Below are 14,148 nucleotides of genomic sequence, written 5' to 3'. Positions count from 1 at the left end.
ACAATAGGAAAAGAAAAAGGAAAAATGCTCCCCCGATCGCTCCTCCGAGCAACCACCGCCGCAGCGCCAATGAGACAATCGCAGTGGCAGCTCCCCATTTGCCGGAGCATGGCTACGAAAGTCAAGAAACCAGTCAGCCCTACCAAAGGAAAGAAACCCCAAGCGAAATTCGATCCCAAGGACAAGAAGCCTGAAGAAATGCAGGCGGCGAACCCAGAATTTTCTCTCAAAGAAGAGGCGGAGCTCCGTCGTCGTCAGCTAGCGGAGGATGAGAAGAACCCCGCTCTTGACGTGGGCCCCAATGGGCGCCCTCTCTTCACCTCTAAATCTTCTCTCTCTTTGCTTACGAAAGACGATACTAACACTTACTTCAAGTTCAGGTAACGTTCTTCTTTTGTGGACAAAATTGTCTAATTTTAAAGGTTCTACTTGGAAAAAAGCGATGCACTAAATGCTGGGTTTTGTTATTTGCTGTCCCAAAATTGAATGTCGTAGTTTGGATTTTCTGGATTTGCCGGGACATTTTTATGTGATACTGGTATGTTTGGTCACTGCACAAGAGTAACAATGGCTGCAGCGTTTGGACAGACCTCAGTGGCGATTGGCTGAGATGTTTGGCATCCTAGCTATAATTACTGTTCAATGTCTGAACACAAATCAGTAAATATTAGAGGATTGAGTATTCTGGCTTTTGGCTAATTGGAATTCTATTGAATCGGTTGGTTCAAATTAATGTACTGATGTTCTATACATCTAGAATCAACTTTTCTAGGAGTTGATATGCTAAGTTGCTCATAATGATTGATGGAAATTTTTCTTCAATCAAGTTGGTATGTCTTATATTTACCATCAAACTATGGGCTCGGATGTAGAATAACTAATTTGTGATTACTGGATGCAATTCTGTTGGATTGTTTCTTTTTAGTATGGAGGAGTTAAAAGAGGTGTTGCCAGAAGGCTTGCCAATGGGAATGATGAAGGAATTTGAGGAATCCAGCAGGACTGCTTTGCTGGTGCGACAATGTTTCATAGACCTCCGTGATAATTTCAGACGAGCTGCTGATCCTTCTTTGGTGGTTAATTCTAAAGGTGCACCTTTTTTTAACTATTTTTTGTTTATTGCTATCAGTAGAATTTGATTCATCCTGACAAGGAATTTGTATCAATTGTAGCCTATGACACAATTTAGTTGATGTACAGTTTTGTTTTTTTGAAGGATCAGGAGGAGCTATAGTAATAAGGAAAATCAAGAATTTGATGTATTTTTATAGATTGATGGAGTACAATGTTTACTATGAGAGGTGCATGATTGAGACCTAACTGTTATTTAACTTGCAAATCAATTGCTCATCTTATATTGATGTGTTGCTGCGTAACCCATTGCACAAAAAGAGTTACTTGCTCTTTTTAGATCATCATTGGTCATCCTTTCTTTCTTTATTTGCTTTATTGTCATTTATCCCTGGACACATATAATTTTTGTGGTCTTCGACAATCTGGAGGTTTGTATAACAGATGTGATTTAGGCGTACAACTTTATATTTCTTGAGTGGATTTTTCCCCCTAAAATGGGAAAATAATAATCAACCTTTTTTATATGCAAAATGAGTGACTTTGACAATCTTTATTAGCAGCTCCCAAAGCTAGAAAGCAAATTGTATTAGATGGTCTCGTAAGTTGTGGGAAGAGTATTGCACTTGCGATGCTTGTTCACTGGGCCCGCAAGGAAGGTTGGCTTGTTCTATATGTCCCTAAAGGTTGGGACTGGACGCATGGTGGATTATTCTATAAAAATCCTCAGACAGGTATGTGGGATACCCCAGTGCAGGCTGCAAACATTCTGCAAGTAAGTAATTTATTCTTCTCCCTCTACAAGTTAGTGACATTTTGAGAATTACCTTGCAATTTACGTGGTCCTATTTTGGTATATCTTAAAGATCAGTGTAAAAGACAGCTTTTTTCTATCATACTGCTACTTGTATTTTATTGAATGATGAAAACATTTGCGGATGTCATACTGTTTGAACTAGTTTTTTTTTTATATCTGGTGGTCATTGCTCCTTGGTAAATTTCAAAAGAAGTGTCAATTACTATGACCATAAGCATCAAATTTCCTTGTGTGATCTAGCAGATTCAAATTTCTTGTTTGTTTATTTCAGGATTTTTTGAAGTACAACAAGTCTTGTTTGCAAGGTTTAAAGTGCAATATACACGATCCAATTCCATTGGGAGAGGGTGCTGGCGTTGGGTGGCCGAAGGGTAGTGATAAGATGCCAGTTTCCGAAGAGACAACTCTTTATCAACTTGTTGAGGCTGGACTCAATAACACACATGCTGCTGTTGGAGTGCTAGTTCGATTGAGGAGGGAATTATCAAAAGTGACAAGTATGCCTGTCCTTATTGCAGTTGATCAAGTGAGTGTTTTTAGTGACTTCTTGTATAAGGGGGATTATCTTGCCTTTCAGAATTCATTGGTGTCCATCCTGCTAATGAGTTACGGTTGTATCTGAACAGTATAACAGTTGGTTTACATTCACTGATTACGAGGAACCAGTAACAGTTCGTTCTTGCCGACCCGTTCATGCTAGAGAACTCGCTACTGTAAGTTTTATGTGCTTACTCAGAATTACTTAACAACATTTCAACTTTTGTCATTTTATGAATATCAGAATGTTAGCTATTTAGATATTTCTTGAATTAGGATTTGGATGTGGACGAATTTATGTCTTGGGAAGGTTGTGAAGGATTTCAATTCAAGAGATTATTAACTTAGCCAGATATGTCTTTCTTGGAATAGGGGATAGACATTAAGCTCCACCATCATTTGGAAACCTGTATGCATTAATACTCCACTATCATTGGTAAACCTATCTATACTAGTCATAATTGAAGAGCACTTTTTTTGGTGTCCTAATCCGTGAATAACTACTTTAACTAGTGTATTTTTTTAAGTCTCTCTTGAAATCCATTTCTCCGTCCATTATCTCTCTCACTTTTTTTTTTCTCCAGCCATATGGATTACCCTTTATCTCACAGCCATCTCACAACCATTTGTTCTCTTTTTCTTACTGATACAATTTTCTGTGTATTTAAATTTTTGTATTTCTTATATGAAACAATTAAAAATAATAAAAGTTTTGATTAAGAGAAAATAAAATAATTTAAAACATTATGCACATCAATCAAGTGTGCTACACACCCCTAGTATTAGAAAATGATATTGATGCTAGTGCTTGGATTAGCCATTTCACCACATTGTGTAAATGGAAGAAATAAATATGACTTACATCATTTTTCCCATGTCAAGGCCTTAGTTGGCTTTTACAATACTTAAATTCTTGGTTTTGCTCCATAAGTAATTAAGACGAGTATCTTGTACTTTGAATTTGCACATATCTGCAATTGTGAGGCAGATAGATTTAGATTCTTGATGGTTTGATTGCTACCTTTAATTGGTCAAGTAACTTCAGGTATCCTGGTCAGGTTGTTGTTACATTGATGTAAATCTGTTTAATCATTGGTGAGGACTTGGTATGTATATTATTTGATATAAATGTCAGCTGGAATGCCTCATTATCATATTAAATTAGTTTATTCCCTATATGTTTCCCCCTCCCTGGGGATCTATTAGGTCAATTGTGATCCAGGTCAAGCAGAAAAATTTCTGGAGACACCTGTAGCAATGCTTGTTTATGTTTATATCAGTAGCTGATTTTATATTAACTGAACTGGCACACAGTTTTACCTTATTTGGGTCTTAATGTCCATACATATGCTGTATTGCAGTACTATAGTGATGTATTTAAATCTGGCACATATTTTACCTTGTTTTGGTCTTCTTTCTTGAGTACTTCCACCTGTTCCCGTCTGTTTTGGGAATCTAGTCATCTTAGTTTGAGAACCTATACATGACGCCTTCTGCATATGTTCCTAAACAGTTGCATCTTCTCCTAAGTGAGATATATGCCTTGGAACCAAATGCTAGCTTGACACTCTTGTCCAATAGAATATACCCATTTCCTTAATTTTATGCAACCTTTCCCTGTAATTTTCGTAAAGTATCTAAGGTAATTTCCCTTTATCAGCATTAGAATCTCCTGTCTAGCTTACTTGGGAAAATGAATAAGTTTGGCATTGTAGAAGTACTTCTGAATTATAGCTGGTTTCTTATTTGGAGTGCTGGAGCTGCTAAAAACTGCATTTGATCCACAGTGGAATGTAATTGAAATAGGGAATGTGTTAGATGCTCAGGCTACCAACTCTGTTCTCTATATGTTCCTGAAGGGTGTTACATTCCAGTACCCGCATGTATTTTGTTTCCACTACTTTTTGCGTTGTTATCTTGAATGATTTTTATTCTCAAATATCATTTTTAGGTTAACGCATTTAGGTCAATGATGCACGAGGATATGATGGTGGGTGCCTTTTCTCATTCAACTGCAGTAGGAAAATTGCGTGAAGAATTGCCGGATGTTCCCGCTGATGCTCGAATCCATTTGCCACGATACAGTGTGGATGAAGCTGATACCGTCTGCCACTACTATCTCAGGTCTGCTTCTTTGGACTTGTAAAATCACAGGGTTGCTAGTCATTTCTATATAAGAAGCATTTTTATTTTATCTTAGCTACAGGCTCATCACACGTGCTTTTGTTGACTGCATATTTCTTGTCTCTCCTTTTGAACAATGTCATATGTAATACTTTTAGTTCGGCCCATGGTTGTTAAAGGCGCACGGTGCAAAGGTGCCCTGGAGCCATGGCGCACGGTGCATGGCTCAGTGCGTGCATTTTTGAAGTACGGCGCAAATTTGCGTAAATAAATTATATATTCATATATTAATATATCTTTTACCTACAATATTACACAAACAATTAAATATAAATTTTAGAAATTATATTAATCATTATATCATAAAATAAATGTGTAAAACAACTAGTAAGGGTTTTTCTCTTCTTTTCCTTTTTTTTTAATTTTCTTTTATATTATTCTGTAACTCTTTTAAAAAAAATAAGTTAAAAGGTTTAAAGAAACCCTACATTTTTATGTTACTTTCTTTTAAATATTTATTCCCTTTTTCTTACTTTTTTCTTTTCTCCTTGTGTGAAACCCTAGTTCTCCTCATTCTCTGAAACCTTAGTTTTGCGCGACCGCCGCAGCTGAAGTCCCAGATTGGCGTCGCAGCTGGAACCCTAGTGCGGCGCAGCCTTCGTGAGCGTACCCCGCCCCTGTAGCCGCCCTCTGCCAGTACCTTGTCTTTGTAAAAAACTGGGCTTTGCCCAGTGTGAATAAAGGCTGGGAACCTTTATTTCAGCTGGTTTATTAAAAAATAAATTAAAAAAAATCAAAATATCTTGCAAAACGAGTGAAATTAGAAATGTAGGATTTGTTTAATCATCTTGCATGTTTTGAGCTCTTTTCTTTTTCCTAAAATTTATTATTCTGCAAGTTTTCTTTTATGGTATGATGATTAAAATTATTTCTAGTGTTTATATTTACTAATTTGTGCATTATTGATGTGAATATATATTGATGTATGAAATATATAATTTATTTCTATACATGTGCGCCGTACTATAAAAATGCGCGCACCGCGCTGTGCGCCATGGCTCCAGGGGACCCATGCACCACAGTGCGCTATTAATAACTATGGGCGCACGCCATGGCGCGCCATTAATAACTATGGTTTGGCCAGGTAGTCCTGTATTTGTAACTTCACGTGAACAGCAAGTAACATATCCCTCTCCCATACTTATCTGGCATTGGATTTTGTCTGCTATTGGACATACACTAACAGTAAAGAACAAAGGGCTCAAATCCTACAAGTTGGAAAGCAAAATGAAGGGTTTTCAAATCAGCAACCGCACAGTTGAATGACTTGTTGTGACTCATAGTCAGTTTGTGTGATTCTGCTTCTGGATATATAACTCTGGTTTGGGTGCATGGTAGTCTCCACTTAAGGAAGGTGGCTTTTGATTAGGGGCAAAAGAACACAGAGGCATTTACAAAGTTACACTTGCTGCCTAATGTGAAGCATTACAACAGTAATTGAAATAGGATTGAGAAAAGACATTTCATATTCCAGAAAAGAATCTTTCCTTCCCTTTTTTCTTGAGCTACTTAAGAGATCTGTTTTTTATTTTTTTGCATTTGTGGGAGATGCTATTTTTCGTCTCAAAGGAAACCACATTTTAGTGCTTCCATCCATAGTTATTACTGGGGTGCCATGGCACGTGGCGCACATTGCACTGGCTCTTCGCCTAGTGTAAATAAAGGCTGGCTAAAAAAGCCCAGCCTTTACTTCAGCTGATTTATTAAAAATAAATTAAAAACAATCAAAATATCTTGCAAAACGAGTGAAATTAGAAATGTGGGATTTGTTTAATCATGTTGCATGTTTTAAACTCTTTTGTTTTTCCTAAAACTTATTATTTTGCAAGTTTCTTTTATGGTACGAGGATTAAAATTATTTCTAGTGTTTATATTTACTTATTTGTGCATTATAATTTTTTGCTGTACATATGCGCCGTACGATAAAAATGCGCGTGCCGTGTCGTGTGCTGTGCGCCATGGCTCCAGGGGACCCTTGCGCCATGGCGCACCGTCCGCTATTAATAACTATGCTTCCATCTGAAAGGCTGAAAACAGATTCTAGGGCTGTGAAGAGTAAAAGAAGTGAAGTTGAGAAGTGAAATCAAAGGCTGAAATTTGAAAGTTGAGTGAAGAATAGGACCATCTTTATTAATTTATTTTTCATATATATGTTATTTACAATTAAAAAATAGTGAAAAATTCACGAGCTTTGGGACATATATGTCCTAGTTGAAGCTTAAGTCGAGCTGGTTCACTAGGTAGGTTGATACATCTTACACCCTTGGGCGTTGCTGATGGCTGTGATGAAGAATGGGATGGAAGATAAGACTGGGATAGTCAGTTCTTGGCAGTTGGGACTTGGGAGCTGTGAAATCCAACACTGACAAGGATGTTTTTAAGTGATAATTTTATATCTAATTCTAGTATTGTAGATTTTTAAAGTATATTCTGAAAATCTAGAAATAATAAAAATGACCTGAAAACTCACAAGTGGGCTCCCTAAATTTTGAAATACATACAGATGATTTATTAGTTCTAGCTGGACAAGCTTGATAGCATTGCTTGTCAGCTCGGTTCATCATCCCATCTTGCCGCCATAGTGGGAAAATGGCTCTAGTTTGGACCTCCACCGCCTGGACATATGCTTGATTCAGGATAGAACCACCTCCTAGAATGGTCCGTATCGTCATGAGGCTTTTGTGTATCACTCACCTAGTCACCTATGCCTGGCCATAGAAAGCAAAGCACTTGGTACTTTTTCTTTCGTATAACTCTTATCCATTATTTGTTTACTAGAAGCTTTTCTTTAATTAGAATTTAGGTAATGAAATTGGCACGTATGATTTAATTAAACACTCCAAGAGGTTCCTTATTGGTGCTTTAATTTTGTTTCTAGCAAGCCTCCTTGTCGATATGAGTAAAGGCATTTTGCCTTTTCCTTAAAAACTCTGCCAAACTGTTGTGTACGCAAACATGAGATGTAAAGGTTCCCATGTGCTTGACACTTGGTTCTAAAATTCTGCCACTATCTGATAATTTCTCTTTTGAAATGTTCTACTATTGAATTGAAGTCCCTTGTGGATGCAGAACATTTTATGGCCTTGATTGTATAGTGATTTCTCATCTTTCATCAATTTAAAAGTTGTTTATTCAATTCATAACCTGTGATGTTTCACCTGTATAAGTTTATAGGGAGGTGGGTGTTTGAATACCCTAAGGACCTGTTTATTTGGCATACAGAAAATTAATACATATATATGTATACAAATATTATATATATATGTATTTACGCTTATACTAATATATATAATATATTTAAAAGAAAATAAAACTTAGTGAACGCATATTTGCTTATAATTTTATAAATATATATTTATCTATATTGAACATACCTACGCAAGCATATTACCAAATTTTAGGAATATATTTCATTTCCCAAATTTGAAGTAATATTACCAAACAAAATAATGATACTCTGTAATTAAATTACCGTGAAATATGTCATGTCATTCCCTACCAAAGTATAGGTGCTTATATTTGGTGAGTTTGAGTTTCTTAATTAACTTTTTAACTTACCATATGATTCACTTGTACGTAACACTCTTTGGTCTGTATTTTGTGGCCATTGTCAGGGTGCTTGAAATGGTGGCACTGAAAAATGAACCTCCCAATTCTATACTTTAGTTTGACATAAGCGGTTATTGCTTATATAAAGATTTGCCAATAACTAAAGGGTAGTGGTAAAGTGAATCTCATGGATAACTTGTATGCTTGTCTGGATTTGGGAGAAAGATAAGGATATCATTCCATTATTGTTGAGTGCCAAATACCATTTCATGATCCAAATGTTTTTGCTTCATGTGACATTTCTTGTGGCAGGCAAAGACTAGTGAAACGTGATGCATTTTCGGAGGAAAATTGGAAGAAGATTTTCTTCTTGTCTAATGGAAATGGAACAGAGATGAGATACTTAGTTCCTTTCATGCGATGACCCAAGAAAATGCTCAAATCCTTCTTGCTGACATTTGCTCCAGACTGAACTAGTTTCCTTTTATGCTTAAGGAGCAACAGATCTCACTTTTTAAGTGTGTCCTGCAATCAAAAGAGACAAAGATGGCTGGGAGCATTTCCTTTGCACTGATGAAAATCAGAAATTTTATATGTATCCTTGTTTGGACTGGGAAGTCACCCGGTATCCTTCCTTGGTTTACACTGTTAGGACATTGTACGAGACTAATTTTTATGCTGAGTTATCAACAAATGGTAGCATGCATTGTCCCGTCGAATTATTTAATCAATGATTAGCAAGTGTCAATTTGTTCAAGTTTTCCGACATGCGCCTTTAATTGTATTGCATCTGTGCATTTTGCTTTATTGCATATTAGTTTATGGTGAGTATATCTTTACAAAATGAATGTATTAAAAATAATTTTTTCAGACGAATGATTCAAATTTATATGTTCAGATGTTAGCAATGCATAGTTTCTCTTGTTATGGGCTTGCTATTCAGGTAAGTCCGAATACACCAGGATGTTTTTGCTTTTAAGTTTTATGTCATTCAGGATGTTATAATTGAATGGTTAAAAATATCATCTTTACTTGATGCAATAAAATCTTGTATGAGGAGTTATTGTAATTATTCGTTATATTCTTCTTTTAGAAATGAGATAAATTTCCCTGTGAGTTTCCGTATTTAAAAGAAAATATTACGATTGGGGACTTGCTCAGTCGTATTCTCTATCAGATCTGCACCATGGCTGGTTTTTTGTATATATATGACATATTTGTATCATTTTAGCGAGGTCGATTTCTACTTTTAGTAAAAGTAATTGCCAAGTCGCTTAAATCAATTGATAGAACTGTTGTGTGTTCTAGCAAGACATGATATATCTTTTCTAGTCTATTTGAACCAATGCAAAGCAAATCATTCTGATTTTTGGGAAGAGATTTGAAGAAGGGTTTTGACCCTTATGTAATGTGAGGTATTATCTCAATGCTTTGAAGTTATAAATTTTTAGTACTCGATTCTAAATGTGTTGTTTGTGTGATGTGTAAAATATCTAGGGATATTTTTTGAATGCTTTATCTATAGTTCAATGGTCCCAGTTTTAGGTATTTATTAGTGCATAAAGTATATTTATTCTATATATAACATGCATGTATTATCCATGTATACAAGGGGTAAATTGCTATTATTTTATAAATATGGTAAAGTATTTTGCATTTTCTTTCTTGATAAACAACAATACTTGTACTTCCTCTAACTAAATATATGCATAATAACAACAAATTATGTATTTGATGCCTTCTTAAATAATTGTATAAGCCCAAAACCAATGAGGTGGCCCCCATCAAGCGGTCTAGCAGGTTTGATCCTAATAGCTCATATGCAAGATATCAAAGTCTATAGCTTATTTATGTTTATTAATTTGGTAGGCCCAAAAACGAGCTCAAACCAGTTGGAAAACTCGATGGACAACAAAGACGACATATCACCTGTATTGATGACATTATAAGATACATAATGTCCAAAATTCATCAACAAGTTGCTCCTGGATCGCCGTTAGCCAACATGGAAGTAGCATGTAAAATGTAACCATCAAAATTGGGCTGACTAATAAGGCTTGTTCAAACTGTTTTACCTTCTACAAGATAAGTCCAAATTATAATACATTTTTTCAATTAGCTAAATCACCTAATTTTTTAATGGTGTATCACAAGCTTAATCAGTTCCGGGATTCACTCTCAATCGGCTTATAAATAAAGGTCATTGTGCAACCATAAAAGTAACAAGTATCATATTCTCACGCTCAAATTTCTCTTGATTTTCAGCTATCTTTTAGCATATTTTTGCATTCCACACGCTTCTATCACTTTATCATCATATTTGACCATTATTTTCACAATATTTCAAATTTATTTATTTAGGCAAACACATTAACTTAAGTTTGGAGCTAACCTTTGTTTTGCAGGTTAGTCCTCCTTTGATTTTTAAATTTTCATGAAGATCGTTTGATCATTGTGGTGCTTCTAAACTTCGGTACGCATTATTGGCACCGTATGTGAAACTCAAAAGCTAGAGATATGAGAAATGACAAGTTCAGACAATGAAAGTGACAGTGGTTCTTTTAAGGAAACACTTCCTTCTCCGCCACCGCAAGTTTTGCAGTTCCTCCTCAAGAACAGACATTGGGGGTCCTCAATGCCCCTGCTCTTGCTTTTGACCCAACAACCCTACCTGTTGCCGCCAACTCGTTCTTTTGTGAACAACTCCAACAATTCATTGTGGAGACAAACAACACAACCCTCCACGGCATATTTGCCAGTGGAGTAGGACAATGATCCCAACAGAAGAAGCTTAGCACTCAAGGAGATCGAGAAATTGACGAGTCGAATTCTACTGTACTCCAACAGAATAGACCTACATTAGTTGATCCCACCAGCAGGGAGGAGGGTCAACCACGAACCTCCATAAATTTGGTGTTCCCAAGGAAAGAAGTGGTGGAACTTCGCCAATGGGTAAGGAAAGAGTCCGCGCTATTGGAGCGTGGTATTCACTTCAACAACGACATCATGATAGAAGAGCTCCACTTGAAGGAAGTGAATTGGCCTGGGAAGTGCAACTAGAGCTACGAAAAATAAAAATTAATAAAAAATAAGCATGTATATACCGGATGAAGGGGTATATCCTTAATTTTTCCCGAATGTACGATTTGCAAAAAATAAATATAGGCCAAGAAACACTCAAGAAAACTGAGAGGGACTAATCTATCCGACTTCGTTGCTACCAGTAAACCTCCCTTTGAGATATCAAATGCTCCAGCTCTTCTCATAAACTTGTTCCCTCAGCCCGACTCCCTGCTGAGATGGCCCTTGCTTTGATATGCTTGAGTTCCTTCTCAATTTTTGAAATCTGGCTAAGGTCCAACCGAGGGCAAGAACTACTTTAGGCTGACAAATGACAACGGCAATAAGCTAACTTGCTAACGTAGTTTGTTGCAACAATCTGTACTTCACATCTAAGTTCATGAATCCAGCGAGTTCCCAAACTCCAGATGTTTGACTTGTTAACCTGCTTTTTCCACACAACTTGAGTATGGACTAACGGAGGAGAGTGGTCTGATTGAATCCATGATAAATGTTGCACGAAAGCGTGTAGGTACAATTGTGCGCACCCCAAAAATTGGATGTAACAGCCCAAAAACGGATGAAACAGCAGCAGCAGCAGCAGCAATTAAGTTTCAATCTAAAATTTGAAACTAAAACTTTAACCATTTAAAAACCAAATTTAAATAAATCAGCTGCTGTAATATTTGCTTTAAAACTCCAAGATTCTAATATATGGGTTTCTCATTACAACAATGATGGCATGAACAAAGTCCGAGAGGAAGAGAGACGGGGAGTAGAGGAAGACAAACTTATGATTAAATTTCTATGGAATTTCTTTTTTCTTGTCTTACAAAATCCCAACTACACATGGGTATTTATAGATGCACAAATTTAAACTTTCAAACTAACCTATAATTATCTCATAAGTTTGTGCCAATATTAAGTTTGGTCTAATAAAATTTTTAAAATATATTAACTATGAATATTGACCAACCCATTAGAAATGTCAAATTACATTCTATGATGGAAGAGGTAAAACAGCTCTATCATATATATCCTTATAAATCCCTAGGTCCTGACAGCCTATCCCCAGTTTCTCTACAAAAATATTGGCAATTAGTGGGTATAGGGACGTCACTTCTTGTGTGCTTCATTTTATGAACAATAGAAATCTTGATCCTAAGTTCTATTACACATACATTGTTCTCATTCCCAAGTGTAAGGACCCGATGGATATTAGTCATTGTCGGCCGATTAGTCTTGCAACATCATGTACAAAAATAGCATTGAAAATGATAGCTAATTGATTAAAACCCCTCTCAATGACCTCATCTCTGAATCTCAGTTTGCCTTCTCACAGATAATGTCGTTATAGCCTACGAAATTAATCATTATCTCTCCCACAAGTATCAAGGCCAAGCCTGACCTCAAGGGGAGTGGATTTTTTGTTGGAGAGTATTAGAAATATACGGCTTTCATCCAATTACGATTTCATTGATTGACGTGCGTTACATTCTTCTCTTACTCAGTTATGCTTTCAGGATAAAAGTTTGGTTATTTTCACTCTCTCAAGGAGACCTGGTTTCCCCCTATCTTTTCTTATTTTGTGCAAAAGCTTTCAATCAATTGATTAGTTGGGAAGAGGAACGAGGCATTATTCAGGGTGTTGCGTTAGCCGACATGCACCTAAAGCGTCCCACTTGCTCTTTGCAGATGACACCTTGATTTTCAGTCAAGAAACATTTGAAGCAATGAAGTGCATCCAATCCATCCTTGCCAGGTTTGAGGCTGCTTCCAACTTCAAAATTAATATTGAGAAGTCATCTGTTGTTTTCAGCAAGAATACCCTGGAGGACGTCAAGCTACTTCTCCTTCTCGTTGTTGGGTATAGCTGTGGTAGAGAAACACCGCAAGTATTTGGTGCTGTTGGGAATGACTAATGCACTTGTTCTGTTCCAAACAACCTTCCTTTTATCTATATATATATATATATATATATATATTAAGTCATTTTACTACCTTTGAAATGAGAAGTGTGGATAGGTGGATTTTGGAAGAATTATCACACGTGTGTGCCCACCCGTCCTGGGCCTGGCTGAGCATGCATGGTTATGCTACTTCTCGTTGGAACGTTGGGTATAGCTGTGGTAGAGAAACACCGCAAGTATTTGGTGCTGTTGGGAATGACTAATGCACTTGTTCCACATAGAACAACCTTCCTTTTATCTATATATATATATATATATATATATATTAAGTCATTTTACTACCTTTGAAATGAGAAGTGTGGATAGGTGGATTTTGGAAGAATTATCACACGTGTGTGCCCACCCGTCCTGGGCCTGGCTGAGCATGCATGGTTATATATATTTTTTGAAAAAATTACATTTAAATCCTTCATTTCTCACTTTTTGGACTCTCAAGTGACTAAGTCTCCTCATTCTTTTTAGCCGAATTTTAGTTGTTGTTAATGATAAATTCATTGGTAATTTTTGTGACTGGTGTAGAGTCCTTAAATCTCCATCAGCCAAGCTGTCCGAGAGCCTCTTCTCTGCTTTCTTTTTTTTCTCTTTTGAGTGTTGTTTTATTCATTGTTCCAAGCTTTCTTCCACGAGTGCGCGTGTAAGAGAGTTATAGCTGTGTTAACTTTAGAGAGCGATCGGTTTATACTAACTGCACCACGGTAGTATTGAAATTTCACTTTCAAGGTGATGGTTTTCGACGACACAGTCTTTCATTTTCAAACAGGTGCTTCCTACTACAGTCGGGAAGTAATAATCAGGAGCATAAAAGAGTTTATCGACTAGCCTGGCACAAGGTATGTAAGAGCAAGGATGATGCCTACCTTGGATTCAAAAGATGGGTGCTTTCAATAAGGCGATACTTGCAAAACAATTCTGGCACATTGTGAAGTACTCTGGATTTCCTTTCAGGTCCAATAATGAAGC

At 36.6% G+C, this 14,148-nt stretch overlaps 1 protein-coding gene across 2 annotated transcripts; it reads left to right on the top strand.

Moving 5' to 3' along the window:
- Positions 7 to 8,926, top strand: LOC105163872. Of its 2 annotated transcripts, none has more exons than XM_011082378.1 (7): positions 7 to 380; positions 926 to 1,089; positions 1,635 to 1,846; positions 2,160 to 2,414; positions 2,515 to 2,601; positions 4,377 to 4,549; positions 8,471 to 8,926. In XM_011082378.1, exons 1-7 carry the CDS (start codon positions 25 to 27, stop codon positions 8,580 to 8,582), a joined length of 1,359 nt encoding a protein of 452 aa, XP_011080680.1. In that variant the 5' UTR covers positions 7 to 24; the 3' UTR covers positions 8,583 to 8,926. The 2 variants fall into 2 exon arrangements, with proteins under 2 accessions (XP_011080680.1, XP_011080681.1); XM_011082379.2 differs by lacking the exon at positions 8,471 to 8,926 and adding an exon at positions 5,114 to 5,392.

The sequence above is a fragment of the Sesamum indicum genome, linkage group LG6, assembly GCF_000512975.1.
Source record: "Sesamum indicum cultivar Zhongzhi No. 13 linkage group LG6, S_indicum_v1.0, whole genome shotgun sequence".
Lineage (NCBI taxonomy): Eukaryota > Viridiplantae > Streptophyta > Magnoliopsida > Lamiales > Pedaliaceae > Sesamum > Sesamum indicum.
The sequence above is the reverse complement of the archived record's forward strand: the minus strand, read 5'-3'. Positions and strand labels throughout refer to the sequence as shown.

Excerpts from the sequence above, each read along its gene's own strand:
- LOC105163872 (XM_011082378.1), top strand. The coding sequence starts at position 25 with ATGCTCCCCCGATCGCTCCTCCGAGCAACCACCGCCGCAGCGCCAATG. Across the intron at positions 1,847-2,159 it reads AGGCTGCAAACATTCTGCAA|GATTTTTTGAAGTACAACAA; the intron begins GTAAGTAATTTA and ends TGTTTATTTCAG. Across the intron at positions 2,602-4,376 it reads ATGCTAGAGAACTCGCTACT|GTTAACGCATTTAGGTCAAT; the intron begins GTAAGTTTTATG and ends TATCATTTTTAG.